This window comes from Sycon ciliatum, chromosome 1, assembly GCF_964019385.1.
Source record: "Sycon ciliatum chromosome 1, ocSycCili1.1, whole genome shotgun sequence".
Lineage (NCBI taxonomy): Eukaryota > Metazoa > Porifera > Calcarea > Leucosolenida > Sycettidae > Sycon > Sycon ciliatum.
In genome coordinates, this window is record NC_088643.1 from 11,271,233 (window position 1) to 11,287,366 (window position 16,134).

The 16,134-nt window shown below is 50.9% G+C and overlaps 1 protein-coding gene and 1 long non-coding RNA gene across 3 annotated transcripts in view; one reads left to right on the forward strand and one right to left on the reverse strand.

The window, feature by feature from the left end:
* Window positions 1–16,134, forward strand: part of LOC135813208 (uncharacterized) — a 107,138-nt gene that overhangs the window by 15,357 nt on the left and 75,647 nt on the right. The window contains exon 1 of one of the 2 annotated variants that reach the window (XM_065326408.1): window positions 12,606–13,083. The exons of the other annotated variant lie outside the window; for it this stretch is intronic. Coding sequence (XP_065182480.1) covers window positions 12,756–13,083 — 328 coding nt within the window. The 5' untranslated portion in view covers window positions 12,606–12,755. Of the gene's footprint in view, window positions 1–12,605; window positions 13,084–16,134 lie in introns of those variants that run through there. 2 annotated transcript variants of the gene reach the window in all.
* LOC135806836 (uncharacterized) lies at window positions 1,514–12,453 on the reverse strand. Its single transcript, XR_010551303.1, has 3 exons — window positions 11,692–12,453; window positions 9,780–10,052; window positions 1,514–2,259 (listed from the first exon to the last, which is right to left on the reverse strand). It is a non-coding gene; the product is annotated as an uncharacterized LOC135806836 (long non-coding RNA).

Here is a 16,134-nt window from a genome sequence, read left to right on the forward strand (position 1 = left end):
CAGTGTTCAAAACGGGCGCGGGGGGGGGGGGGGGGGGGGTGCCAACAGCAAGTTGCAGTGTCGGCATGCTGGTGTCGTACAGGCACGCCTAGACTGCATGTGATTTCAGGCTTCATACGGCAACACTTTGTATGAAGTAAGCGTAGTAGTTCAAGTATAAAGTACCTTGAATAGTGACACAATTAATAATAGCCGGTAAGTAGTTGTGATGTCATAGCAGTACAGCAGGTAAGTAGTAGTGATGTCATAGCAGTACAGCCGGTAAGTAGTAGTGATGTCATAGCAGTACAGCCGGTAAGTAGTTGTGATGTCATAGCAGTACAGCAGGTAAGTAGTAGTGATGTCATAGCAGTACAGCCGGTAAGTAGTAGTGATGTCATAGCAATACAGCCGGTAAGTAGTAGTGATGTCATAGCCAGTATTTTGCTTGTAACTTATAACTAGTGAAAATACAGTTCCTCTCCCTGCGTCTAGGGTGGTGGAACAGGCGGAACTTGAAATGGAAAAGAATCTCTGAACGGGCCTAGCTGAGAAAGAAAAAGAACTTCTTGGTGATGGCTTGGAAAAATGAACATTGGCTCATTGCTCGAAATCACGCGACACCTGTACATTTTCGATCTGCGGGATGAAGATGACGACGTCCATGCATCAGGTATCAGGGGGTAGTAAGATACTGGTATATTACTACTCCACGCCTCAAATCGTGCTGTCAAGCGTATGCGGGGGAGTGTAGCATGCCATCCCTTACACTTTCCAGCTCAGGGTTACCCTCGCTACCAATGGACGAAATTTCAGGGTCACAGCTTGCGCAACGGCTTTGTCCTGTGCGAATGGCCACTCGACATACTCAGCACAAATTTTCTATTGCATGCATGCACAAAATGTTCAACTTTCGTATTTTTGGCGACTTTACCACCGTCGTGGAGGCTGGTTGGTGAGGAGCAGGTAGCCATCCCTTGTGGAATCAAACACATGGTTCCACAGTGTGGCTGATTCCGCAAGAGCCAGGTCCATACGAGGAACATTCGCTTTGTCTTTTGCCATCGAAGTAAGTCACTTATCTTGTTCTCAGTGTTTTTTACGTTCAACGTTTCTGAGATTTTTGAATTATTCACTTTTCATTCTTTCATACTTTATTTCTTCATGTTCACTGCCTCACTTGCCTTCTGATCTGGAGAATGTGACGGAGGTGACTGCTGGTTACTGCCTGGTATAACGATTGTCGTGCTGTTGCTGTATTTCCGTCCTGCTCGCGACGTTGTAGATCACAAACAATTTGAAATCACATGAATTGTACTTACCGTCGTGCGTGCGGTATTAGGAAACACTGTGCAGATTAGATCGTCGCCATGTATCTATATGTGTGTCTGGTCATCCTGTGCCACGCAAGAACTCCAACCAGATGCATTCGTCCTCGGCCCTGTTGATCGATTGTCCACTCGTCTTTCCTTGAAGAACGATCGATCAAAAAAATCGAGCTCGAGGACTTTTTGCAAAAAACGGCTGAAAAAGGAAGAAAAAAGGGTGCTCAGAATGAGATTCGAGTACACAACCATGGTCCCAGCAGTTTATGTGGATGTCGCTCATAGATGCGCGATTTCGCGCAATGTATGAGAGCCGTCACTGATAAGACTGGAAGATAGAACATAGATTGGGCATAGCTAGGGCACTAATGAATGTGGCACAAAAAAAAACATTGGCTATGAGAGTCGACACTGATAAGTCTGGTGGATTGAACAGTGTGATGTCGATAACCACCCATTATAGAACACAGATTGGGCTGAGCTAGGCCACTAGTGAATTTGCCACAAAAAAACCCATAGCTATGTGAATAAAAATAATAATATCAGCGGCATACTTGAAGTAGTGAGGGTAGGTAAGTGTAATTTGTCATGTGACCAGTATTGATGGTGGATATGCTAAAATACATATACATGTAGAGTAGTGATGATACTAGCATTGAAACTGGAGAATGGGACGGTCAAGGGTGGACTGGGAGGAGACTAGCATTGAAACTGGAGAATGGGACGGTCAAGGGTGGACTGTGAGGAGACTAGAAACAGCAGTGAGGATGCACACATGCACATGCACTGCAGACTTAACTTCTTTACTGCCATTTCTTCGGTTCGTCTGGAATCAGAGCGTTGCCTGGGGTGGTGCCAAATGGAATGGCGCTCGTACGACTTTTATTTACGGAAGTCACTGTCCGTGCCATGCAGCAAATCAAAGATTCCCAGCATGCCAAAGTTGTGGTTGAACCTGCATAGCAGCAGCCAACATAAACAAAAATAATGTCAGTTTTTATAATTATACAAGGTACACAAACTCATCGGCAGGCACATGGGGCTAGCATGGAGTCAGCAGTACATGGGGCTAGCATGGAGTCAGCAGTACATGGGGCTAGCATGGAGTCAGCAGTACATGGGGCTAGCATGGAGTCAGCAGTACATGGGGCTAGCATGGAGTCAGCAGTACATGGGGCTAGCATGGAGTCAGCAGTACATGGGGCTAGCATGGAGTCAGCAGTACATGGGGCTAGCATGGAGTCAGCAGTACATGGGGCTAGCATGGAGTCAGCAGTACATGGGGCTAGCATGGAGTCAGCAGTACATGGGACTAGCATGGAGTCAGCAGTACATGGGGCTAGCATGGAGTCAGCAGTACATGGGGCTAGCATGGAGTCAGCAGTACATGGGGCTAGCATGGAGTTAGCAGTGAGATGGTGCTGGTGAGGTCTGGCATGCTCAACTGACCAGAGGTCTCGGCATCATCGAATGGCAGACTCACCAAACTGAGGGCATTGTAGAGCATTGGATCAGAATCAGACAATACATACAGGAACATTCATGGTCAGAAAAGACAACAACCATGACACTGGTATGCAAGTAAACTGCTGGAAACAGGGAGTATTTCTTTTCTGTTGTTGGGGGCAGGGACTGCGGGAGTAATACAGTCGTCACCAAAAAAATCCAGCCAATGCCATGGATACATGTACAGAGGCATGGTGCCTGTCACAATCGCATTCATGCATTTACAGTCAATAGAGAGTCTACCAGCATAGCACTGAACTAAAACAGTCCGCGGCTCTGCACTCTGCCTGCTCCAGTCGAGTTGAGCACAGCACATACTGTGAACTGCAGAGTGCAGTCCCCGCGGCAGAGCATGTGCCATGCACTAGGCTAGTACACTAGCACTGGCACTAGCAGTGGCAGTCCACGCTACCCATGCACAGTACAGCTACCCGTAGCAGTGGCAGTGCATGCTACCCATGCACAGTACAGCTACCCGTAGCAGTGGCAGTGCATGCTGCCCATGCACAGTACAGCTACCGGTAGCAGTGGCAGTGCATGCTACCCATGCACAGTACAGCTACCTGTAGCAGTGGCAGTGCATGCTGCCCATGCACAGTACAGCTACTGGTAGCAGTGGCAGTGCATGCTGCCCATGCACAGTACAGCTACCGGTAGCAGTGGCAGTGCATACTACCCGTGCACAGTACAGCTACTGGTAGCAGTGGCAGTGCATGCTACCCATGCACAGTACAGCTACTGGTAGCAGTGGCAGTGCATGCTACCCATGCACAGTACAGCTACCGGTAGCAGTGGCAGTGCATGCTACCCATGCACAGTACAGCTACTGGTAGCAGTGGCAGTGCATGCTACCCATGCACAGTACAGCTACTGGTAGCAGTGGCAGTGTATGCAACCCATGCACAGTACAGCTACCGGTAGCAGTGGCAGTGCATGCTACCCATGCACAGTATAGCTACTGGTAGCAGTGGCAGTGCATGCTACCCATGCACAGTACAGCTACTGGTAGCAGTGGCGGTGCATGCTTGTAACCGAATGGCGCCTAGTAGCATGCACTATGATCCGACACACCGCCAAAGACAACAACCGACCGTTCCTTCTTCGTTCTAAGATTCTGTTGAGTAAGAAAAGTGTACGGTGTTATATGTGACCAAAAAGATACAGTGAAAGAAAAGCCTAGCAAAGCATTGCAAGGCACGTTGGTTCGGCTGCGTTGGTTCAGCTGCACGCTAGTGCAAACATGCAGATCGACAATGTTGGGCGGAAACCAAACACCACAACATTGCCAGAAACTAACTTGTTCACACCTACATACAATCATGAGTCCATACCGTGTCTGGTCTGGTTTGTTATGTTAGCAACCTAGAATGCATTGAACACATGGATTCGATCACACATTCCCCCCTGGTAACACAACAAAACAGGGAACTTGCACTAAAACGTAGAACTAAGGTTCTCCAAAGAAAAGAACAACACTCCACCAACAGCTAAACAAGAGAATAGCAAAATGCGTAATGGGTCTTGCATTTGCTAGCTTGCTCCCAACTAAGCACGCGCCAAGCTAGACTGATAACACGGCACACGTGCAGTTTCAGGAGCCATAGCGCTGCGGTGGCCTAATGGCAGATCTGTCTCGCAGGGACATGCGAATGCCGCCATCCCCAATGTTGGGCTCAGGGCCTGGCAGCACTGATGCTGGCTGGTACAGATAACCACCATCTGTTGCCGCTGCACTGTCGTCCATCGGCGCTGTTGGTTGGGCCAAGTCACGGGCGACATCCCTCTTGATGATCTCCACGTTGACAATCTTCTCCGCTGAGTGTGGATCAGCAGCCCGGGTGATGACAACTGTCGACGGCGACACAACGCGAACGATGCGCCACCCAGGCTCGTACGGTGCCAGGCATTTGCGGCTCCGGGAAGGCCGACGTAACAGCACCGCATCCCCTACGCTGTACTCTGCTCCTTCGATCACGCTCTCTGTGTCGTTCCGGGAGAGCTCTTCGTTTACGAGGTCTCGCACACGTGCCGTCTTCTCTGCCAAGCTTTCAACCCAGCTTGACAAACTGAGGTCTTCTTCCTCGCGCTCGACCAGGAGGTTGCGTGGTTCCCATCCCATCATTGCGGCGCATGGCGAAATCCCAGTAGCACTGTGCGGCCGCACCCTGTAGTAGTAGAGCAGCATGCTCAGCTCTGTCTGCCAATCGCTGCTGTACTCGACCACTTTGCGGATAAGACCCAGCAGCGTGCGATTGAAGCGCTCGGCTCCCCCTTGGCTCTGAGGGTGGCGCACAGCTCCATGCCTCACATGTACGCCGAATATCGATAGCAGAGACGACACCACACAGTTAACAAACTCCGTGCCGTTGTCACATCGAATTACGCTTGGTGGGCCAAACCGGGTGCAAATACCAACAAGCGCCTCCGCGACACTGACACCATCATGGCGGGCTAGGGGTACGACTTCCACCCACCGTGTGAACATGTCCACACACACGAGGACACAATGGTAGGAACTACTGCGGCTGGGTCCCAGCTCTAACGTATCAATCTGGATGACTTCCCACGGCCTGGTTGGTAGGTCGCTTCTCGCGGCCGGAGGGTTGAGCTCTCCTCGCGACGGGTTCGCTGCACGGCACGTCCCGCAGTCTCGGACGACTTCCTGGCAGCGTTGCGCCATCTGTGGGAAATGACAGCACTTCCGAAGACTGCCCCACATGGTCTCCCAGTTACCATGTCCGGTGTTGCGGTGAGCAGCACCGACGGCTTCACTCTGCAGTGCAGTAGGCAGGACCGGTACAATCACATCACCATCGACGGGGTCCACACGACTGAGGTACAGGACGCCATCAATAACACGCAGCTGACCCTTTGATTTCTTGTACAGGTGGCTCGTCACTTGCTTTCCATCCTGTAGCTGTGTCACTGTCAGCTGCACGTCCGCATCTACCGCTTGGCACCCGCGGATAGACCGCATCGACGTTGGCCCCTTCATAGAGCTTGCTGGTAGCGCTGCTGCGATTTCACCTGCTTCCTCCCGACAGGGAGGCCATGAGGTCGGCACGCGGGTGAGCCGATCTGCAACGTTCGACTCCGAGGGGACCCACTCCACGGACACCGTCATGCCAGCAGCAGCCACAGTGTCCTGAAACACCTGCAGGCGGAGACGGACGAGAGACTCGTGGAGACCCCCGACCTTCACGCGATGAGTATTCTGCGAGACCGAGCGCAACCAACCAGCAACCGTCTTCGAGTCGGTCACGATGGTCAGGTTCTTGACGTCCCACCGGATGGCCAGATCCAGCGCCTTCAGAGACGACTCGAGCTCCGCCACATTGATATGACGCTTGTCTGCTTTGTCTCGCAACCATGAACCATCCTCGACAACCTTGCCATCCTGCGTGAGCACCGTGGCAATTGCCAGGTTGGACGCGTCACAATACGCTCGCCACGTACCCATCGTTGGGTCAGCGTACCACACTCCGCTAACGGGATCATCATTGCACAGGCGGTGAACAATGTCGCGGCAACACTTCAAGACAGCATCCGGTACAGCCTGATCCCATGCCACCTCTGACGTGCAGGCAAGGCGCTTGACATACGAACACGATGGGCGCAGCCAGGCACACACAGGGTAGTGCCCAATCACTCTGCCACACCAACTAAACAGTTCACGCTTTGTTGGTTTGTCGGGTAGCTGTAGAGACACACCTTCGCGACGCGTCCACGACACACTCCCCTCGTCATCAGCCTGAAGTTGCAGACCTAGCACACGCGCACTCACGGCTGGCTCAGCCGGTTTGGTTGGCAGGCCATACTCCAGGAGCCGCGACTTGGTGCGGTCGACGAGCTGCTCTGGGACGTAGAGATCATCCACGTAGTTGTCTACGCCAGCGAGATCACGCGTGGCCCACTTCACGATCAAGTCCATTGCCTTTGGAGCCACGGACAGCCCGAAGCCCATCCGCTCCAGGACGTACACTTCGCCACGCCACACCACGCACTGATAACGCCACAAATCGGGATGAATGCGTACCTGTAGGTACGCTTTGCTGATATCCAGCAGCTGATACGCTTGCGGAACGCCCGCTTGACGCCACCTCCGTAGCGTCTCGCCACATGCCGGAGCGTCGGTGCCAGGGTGCGACGTCAGCTTCTGGTTGAGGAGCCGGTAGTCGAGGCAGGGCCGAACTGGCGTTGATGCCTTATGCTCCTGCGTAGCAGCGAGCAGAGGCAGCACACATCTCGGCTCACCATGCTTCTCGACGTCATGCTTCACTAGCCAGCCGTTGCCGAGCCATTTTTCAACCTCATCTCCAAATAGCTGTTCCTGCTCCTTGGAGAGCTTGGATCGTGGGTACTCTCCAAGGCCTGACCCGATGCACGTAGTCGGCTCCGTCTTGTCCGCCCATTGCCACTGCACCTCCCACGCCTTGTCAGCCGTACTCCACCGGAGGATCATATCTGATGCCCGCAGCACAACATCGCCATTGCTGAGCTTCTCCACGTCCGCGTGGTGAAAGTCTTCAGCGACGGCTCGTGCTTCCGACTCGGGGCGTGATGGATGCTCATCTGGGGTGCTCGACGCCAGCACCAATGGGCATGCAGCATTGACGGTCCCGAATACAACCCCCACCAGTTCTCCTGCGTCATACTGCATATGCACACCACCCAGAGTCGCGATGCTGTTAACTCCAATCAGCACATCAGCCTCCACGACAGACAGGTCGTCCACCACCAGCATGTCAGTCTCGGTCTCACGTAGGCGAACCACAGCACTATCCAGCCGTGAGATTGTACACTCCACGACGCCACGGACATCCACGGGACTGCCATCGATCGCATTAATTGTCGATGACGTAGGCCTGATATCCAAAGCTAGGTCGGTTGCCAGGGCGCTAGCTACAAGGGAGCGGGATGCACAGGTGTCCACAGCAGCTACTACACGCTTGCTTGGACCGCCGGACCGTTTGATGTCCACAAAGATCCGTGGCAGACTGTCACTTCCACTGCTCAGGCATAACACCTTGGAGTCACCATGATCACCAGAGTGCACAGGAGCAGCGGCTGCACTCCCACCCTGCTGCTTCTTCTGCTTGAAGGCCTTGAACTCCGAACAATCTCTCATCATATGCCCAGCCTCGTCGCAGAATAAACACGTCAGCTGACTGTGTTTGGCTTGCTTGTGGCTACCGGTACCACTACTAGTGCTCGCAGGGCAGTTCCGCTTGAAGTGGCCAACTTGACCACACTTGTAACACAGGACACGTCTTGCGGAGTCGCGACCTACACCTGCTGCAGCGGTCATCCTGGAAGAGCCTGATGGAGCCCGATCGTCTAGAGCACCGTAGCTCACTGCTGCCACACCGGGCTTCATCGATCGTTCCACGCTTCTAAGCCGCCTGACGTACTCCACGCAATCGTCGATGGTGTCCGTTTTTCCACTCATACGGAGCTCCTTCGCAAACTGAGAGGGGAGCCCTGAGAGAAACTGCCCGATCACTATTTTATTCTTCCCATCAGCATCAACCTGCTCACCAGACAAGGTGAGAAGCCTCTTCAAGTCCGCTGCGAAGTTGTCCACCGACTCGTCTCCTCGCAAGATCCTGGACGTAAACATCGAGTATGCTTGATCCGGTGCCATCCCAAAAGCGGCGGTCAGCTTCGCTTTCACATCGGCCGGCTTCTTCTTATCCGCTGCCGCCATCTCGTTCCACACGGTGAACGCCTCACCCTCGAGATAGAGCGGTAGATTCGCCATCTTCTTTTCGTCCGAGTCCCACTTCTGCAAGTCCGCGACAACTGAGAACTTCGCCCAGAATTCGCTCAGGTCGTCCCGACCCCCGCGGAACGGTCTCAAGAAGCATTCGACTTTGGCCATCTCGCACTGCTACCCAATTCGCCCGACTAATCCGAGTTACAACACAAACTCCTGAGTCCCGGGTTTCGGCACCACGTTGTTACGGAATCACAGCCATTCCGTTCCCCGGGACGCAGGACACAAAGGACAAGACTGGTTTGTTACATTATGTATATTGACATTACGGAAAAGTAGACTACTCTGACAGAGACGAACAAGAAGACTGACAAAAGGACTCTCGACTACAACATCGCGCATGCTCATATCACACATGCACGCGACTAGACGAGACAGTTTGGGGAATGCCATCACACGGGAAAACAACACATCATTTCACAACATGCTGCCCATGCACAGTACAGCTACTGGTAGCAGTGGCAGTGCATGCTACCCATGCACAGTACAGCTACCGGTAGCAGTGGCAGTGCATGCTACCCATGCACAGTACAGCTACCGGTAGCAGTGGCAGTGCATGCTGCCCATGCACAGTACAGCTACTGGTAGCAGTGGCAGTGCATGCTACCCATGCACAGTACAGCTACTGGTAGCAGTGGCAGTGCATGCTGCCCATGCACAGTACAGCTACTGGTAGCAGTGGCAGTGCATGCTACCCATGCACAGTACAGCTACTGGTAGCAGTGGCAGTGCATGCTACCCATGCACAGTACAGCTACCGGTAGCAGTGGCAGTGCATGCTGCCCATGTACAGTACAGCTACCGGTAGTAGTGGCAATGCATGCTACCCATGCACAGTACAGCTACCGGTAGCAGTGGCAGTGCATGCTGCCCATGTACAGTACAGCTACCGGTATTAGTGGCAGTGCATGCTACCCATGGACCGTACAGCCACGGGTAGCTGTACTGTGCATTGGTCGCATTTTTTGGCGACGACTGTATCCTTCTCTGTGCAAATTTCGAAAAGTTAGCACGTGACTTTATACATGCAGTCAGAACTCTCTTTTTTGGGGAAGGGAGTATTTCCTTTTAGGGGTACAGCAGGGGGGGGGGGGGGGCTCAAGTCAGATGTTTGCATTAACCGCCTTCCATGTATGTGCAGGGTATTAGTACAGCTACCAATCAATGCAGAATGCACACACTACACTACTAACTTTGCATGATGGTAGTCGTGGTACTCGTTGGACGGCATGAACGACAGGTGGAAGCTGCAGTGTGCGACGGACACGGAGGCCAGCGAGATACAGGCCCACAGCAGAAGCAGCATACAGTGAGAGCCGAGCAGGACGAGACCAGCCATTACCGGCAATATGTTTGAGAGGTAATGCTCGACCGGTTGACAGTACAGCCCAGAGATGCTGATTGGTGCGGTCCACTCATGGTGAACCTTGTGGATGTGTTTATGCCACAAGGGAATGTGAAGTGCCCTAGATAAACACAAAGCAAAAGAGAGAGGGAAAGAGAAAGAGAGAGAGAGAGAGAGAGAGAGAGAGAGAGAGAGAGGGGAGAGGGAGGGAGGGAGAATGTGTGTGTGTGTGTGTGTGTGTGTGTGTGTGTGTGTGTGTGTGTGTGTGAGAGAGAGAGAGAGAGAGAGAGAGAGAGAGAGAGAGAGAGCGGCTTTCCTACTTCAGATTTTATTTCCGTGAGCGGCAACTCCGAAATACTGATAAAATTCAAATGTGAAATGCAACCCCCACCAGTTCCTTGCAGGGATAGCATTTTTCTCATAATGTAGCGGACATTATGCGTGGAGTGGTAGACACGAATTGGATTTTGCAACCAACACAGGTCATTTTGTAGTCCACAAACACCATCACTGCATCAGTCCAGTGTCTGCTCCAGCGACGGGTAATCTACCCGGTTGGGCGGCGCTTGGACCCGGTTGAAAATATAGTACCGGGTCACCTGTGACCCGGTTGGTACTTTACACTTTCGAACTTTGAAAGGACTGACTGCATGGCTTGTATGTGTCAGATACTTCTTCTTTCGTAATTTATTATTTTCTAATTCCTCTCCTCTTTTTTCTAAATGCGGCTTATCCATTCTCCTTTATATCATTGGGCCTAGTTCCCGTTTATTGTCCGAATTAAAATTAACCAACCAACCAGTTAAAGCATGTGACTCGGCTGGTGAGACAGCGCCAGGTACATGTGTACCCGGCTCCGACCCGGTTGAAATGGTTCCACCAGGTACACGTGTACCCGGCTGTCCTACAATCCTAAAGCAGACACTGCAGTCACATGCCGCGGCCACCCTCCAAACTTCCTCCCGAAATTTAACCCTTTCCCACATTCTCCTTCCGTGTTTGTGAAGATAACCTGAACGAGAGAGCTTGGAAGCTCAGGGCCTTACGCTATGCTTTTTTGCCTTGATGACCTAGACAAAAAAAAGCTTAGGGATGTTATAAATTCTTTAAAAAATTCTTTTTTTTAAAGACATAACCTGGGATTCGAAGCCGCACTATCGCGCGCCCTGCATGCATCCCCCGATACACTTCGCATACCTACTAATTCTTCCAAGTTGTTTCACATTGTGATCTTGCATTTGAAAACCCTATTTGAATATGCATTGTGGCCAGCCGTCTTTGATGGCACGGTACGGTAGGGGATAGGTACGGGACAGGTACGATCGAGGGTAATACGACACCGTCTCCCGTACCGTACCGTACCATCAAACACAGCTGGCCACATACTGCTGCCCGCAATATTCAAATAGGGCTTTCAAACGCAAGATAATAACGTAAAACAACTTGGAAGAATGGGTATGAATGCGAAGTGTATGGGGGAATGCATGTAGGGCGATAGTGCGGGTTCGAATCCCAGGATATGCCTGAAAAAAAAAGGAGAATTGAAAAATTTATAACATCCTGCGCTTTTTTGCCGTCAGATACGGAAAGCGCCAGGCGTGACACAAACAAACACACAAACACCAAATTAAAGCTGTGTGGACCCTGGCTAGCACCAGACGTTACTGAAGTAGTGTCTTCTGGATAGCTACGGGAATAAACTACATGTAGATGTGTAGATGTAAAAGTTCCGTGCTTATTTAGACAGTCACACCACTCACTGGATGAATCAACCGTACACGCTGCCCCTTCTCCGTTCTGGACCAGGTCGTTGGTGATAACATATCTTCCAGCTGGGCATTTGCCACCTGTCCTTGTTTCCACCATCATCACTCATTGCTGGAACGGTTCTGGATATCGAGCGATGATAAACTCGTCAAGCAAGCTGGCTATCATGATGCTACCTTTGTACGGTTGCCAGGTTAGGTTGGAGATATCGGCCGTTCCCTTCACCAACACCGTCGTTACCAGTTCATTGTTGTAAGCCTATACTCGTAACGAACACTGTTCTGGCCAGTCACTCACACTCACACGTTCCCGGTATGTTCCAGTCCGCACAGCACAGATGTGATGACTTTGTTGCCAGCCATCTGATCACTCTGGCATCCATGTCCGCAAGCACCGTTGCCATCATCATCGGTAGGTCAGCAAATCTACCTCCAGTTGACCAAGACCATAGCAGACAGCCTCGGAGTTGGTGTTGAACATTCACACACGTCTGGATTTGTTTGAATGGGTTTTCCAAGCTGCCAATCGGTGCTTGGTTTGGCTCATCCCCAGCTAGCCAGTGATCTACTTCGGACTTCGTCGTATCGTGACCTGGACTTGCATCCACGATCATCCGAAACTCGCCATCACCAAATGGCCACATCAGCCTTCTTCACCGGTACGCAATGTAAATGGGCGAAACTGAAGCAAGAGCGAGAAAACTTGAAAAGCGAATCAACTACTACCATTGCCATGCCGACCTACCACCAAACGCCTCGATAGGCCGCGATCGATCGTCCTCCAACACCTAGGCTAAGGCTAAGGCTAAGCTAGGCTAAGGCTAGTAGGGGACGGGGCGCATGCGCGACGCTGATACAGAAAGGTCTACATGCAATGCAAGCAGTGGACGCGGAACCGGTAGATCATCATTATTTTTCTCGGTGCATTTTCTCTGTCGGACGGTTGCTGCAGTGCTGGTGATTTGTGAGGGTCGTGTAGTTGTGTGCGGTGTTCTCCATTGTTCACTGTGGACAGAACGATTCACGCCAGGCGGCGTGGACAGAGTGCTGCCGGCGCAATGCCGGACAGTGTGCGGTACAACATCAAGTACTTGGTATCCAATCTAGATGTGTCACTGATCTTGGAAGACCTGCTGGAGAATGATGTCCTCAGCGAAGAGGAATACGTTACTGCCTCAGGCAAGGAAAACGAGAAGTGGGATCTTTCCAAGTATGTGGTGAGGCTGATGCTAACGAAAACGGACGAACAGGTGGGTACATTCCTGAATTTGATTCAACACAGCCAGCCTCATGTAGCGGAGCATATTGCCAATACCATGGCGAAGCGACGCGGTGCAACTGCCAGTGAGAAAGCTGACCATCCGACGAAGCCAATGTCGGCAGATCGTGAGTCAACACTTGATTACAGTGGCGTAGGAAGATTGGGGGGGGGGGGGCGGCAGGGGGAGAGGGGGGGGGGGGGCGGCAGGGGGAGAGGGGGGGGGGGGGGGGGGGGCTCGTTGAATATTCATGTCACTACTTACTTGTTTGCAAGCGCGCGTGAGTAGCTCACAGATCAACCAGTACTGGCAGTAGTGGCGGTACTGTACATGGCTGGTGATGCACTCACATTGATCATAGTCAGAGCTGACCCTGGCAATACACTACACTGCGAGAGGGTTAAGGTAGATAGACTGCAGGCCCACTGGAACCGATCCGCTTGCTCAGGTTATCACCGGACCAACGTTTTGGCCACCAACACATACTTACTGCTGTGGAGGGCATGTGCACCCGCCATGATATCATACACAATGACGGTATGAAAGGCTATGCCACTGCTGGACCAATCAATAACTGCTTCCGGCGGTCCTGCCGGAACAGTCACGGGATTATAACCAGGTCTTTGGCGGCGGTCATAAAATTTGGACATTTCCATGGTTATACTAAGCACCGAGTTACCAGCCATTATTCAATGACCTCCAAAAGATCTCACTAGGTCCAGATAGTCATCAACACCATTGTGGAAAATCCCCTATCAGTGGAACATAACTTTGTTACTAATTTTAGAGTTCTGGAACAACCACTAGAGATGTTTTGCTGAGCGAACGTTCGCGTAAATTTTAGATTGACGTCGCGAGAAGCAACTTCGCACGAACGTTCGCAGCTGCGAACGAGAAAATTGAAGGAAACGTGAAACAAATTTTCGCAGTAAATTCCGCTGATCACAGACCAGTGACTATTGGTGAACCACCCTCAGGCAATGTTTGGTGCTTCATCTTTCACAATCCAGTAGATACACTCTTGGCTTGGTCCTCCAGTGCTAGCTTTCCCATATGGCAGCCCGTGTTGCTTCATCTCCGGAACCATGTCCGATCTCCTACCCTGGGCGTCTTTTCAGCGTCGATTATATCAATGATTCCTGTTTTCTTGAAGTTCAGGTGTTGATGCGCCGGATTACAGCACAGGCAAACCCGTTTGTCTGTGGGTGTCCGGTCATGGACAACGTAGTCAAAGAGTTCTCGTCGCAGGGCGCTGACACTTGCAAAAATAAATAATCGGAAGTAGACAACTTCTCAAACAAGCGCGAGTACACGTGTACTTTCCTGGAGCGAAAATCATGCAAAATACAAATTTTGCGCAATCGTTCGCAGAAATATTTGCAAGCCAAGACGCGAAAATCCAACCAAAGTTTTGCTCTGCACAACGTCTCTACTAGTAGGAGATAAGCCCGGGATTCTTGTTTGAAATCGGGGCGTTATTCTCAAACATAAACTTATCCATGTATAAACAATTAAAATGAAACAATTCCAGAACGTTTTCGTGTGACCATCATCAGTGGAACATCGTCACATAGTAAGAATCACTAAAACAACCAGTTATATAGCTAGAGTAATATGAAAAGAAGCGTGAGAATGCAGCACAGCTAGCGGTTATGCATAACGCGTGTAGTGTGAACCTTTGCAGTGTATCTGAGTATGGTAGCAGTAGATGAATGTGGCAGCTGTGAGTGCGTGTGAACAAAAACTGGTGAGTGCGTATTATTTAAAAAGTGGCGCAACACATGAATCTGGTGTCACTCTTGACGACAACAACACGGCATGGGAGACCACCGGACGATCGTTCGTCAACAAACCCGACGGCGGTAACGGAAAGATCACCAGGAGAACGAAATGAAAATGGAGGAAAAACGAATCTGAGAAGAAGCCAGAGACTAGCGGAGACACGACTGAGAAAAATGGAGAAGGCGGAACCAGTAGTGGCAGGTGAAAGTACGGGCGCGGCAGTGAACACGTCAAGGAGAAAGAAGCGATGGCATGAGGAGATGGAGATGGAGGATGATGATGGGGATGAACAGGATGGTCAGGAGGAAAGCAAGGGTGAGCAGGAACAGGAAGTGGAGGATGAGAGTGATACGGACGAGGAGGAGTTCGACATCGACAAGAGCAAGTCTGCCATCTACAAGCATTTGGTGTCCAGTCCGGATTGTCGTAAGTTGTTTGACGATTCCTGGTTTAGTGTTATTTGTCGCGCGCGTTTCTTTAAGCAGTTGCAGGTGTTGGAAGCTGTATATATTCGCACACGTGACCCTGTTCTATGCAAGCAAAAAGAAAATGTTGTAGCACTCACACTTTTTAAATAATACGCACTCACCAGTTTTTGTTCACACGCACTCACAGCTGCCACATTCATCTACTGCTACCATACTCAGATACACTGCAAAGGTTCACACTACACGCGTTATGCATAACCGCTAGCTGTGCTGCATTCTCACGCTTCTTTTCATATTACTCTAGCTATATAACTGGTTGTTTTAGTGATTCTTACTATGTGACGATGTTCCACTGATGATGGTCACACGAAAACGTTCTGGAATTGTTTCATTTTAATTGTTTATACATGGTTATGAGTGCACAATTGATATTTTTCATTGCTATTTTACGACTGTTGTCTCCTCGTCGGTTATATAAACTTATCCCTCTGTCATTGCTCAGTACACAGAACACTACCAGTACTGAGAAATTTTGATTTTATGATCTTTCTATAGGTATTTTAGGGAAACATGTTGGTGATCTATCCCCCCCCCCCTATCCGATACAAAACAAACACGACCAGTGACGCTGGCACGTGTCAACCATGTGGAACATTTGGGACTGGGAAAATGGAAGTAACAATTAGTTTGGAAGACCGAGTGGCACTAAGAAGTTCCCAGAACTGGGCAGAAGCCGGCCAGCCACTGCTGTACCAGCACGATGGTCCGTGTCCGCACACAACAAAATTCAATGCACGTGCGTTTGCAGCGCAAGGGAAAGCGAAAGGACCCGACATTCAGATTGTTTTTCAGCCGGGACAAAACCCCGATGTCAACGCGGTCGACTTGGCATTCTTCTACAGCCTGGAGACAGACGTGTGAGTGATGGCGAAGGAAACCAGAAAGGAGCTCAGAAGTTCTGCAGGCTT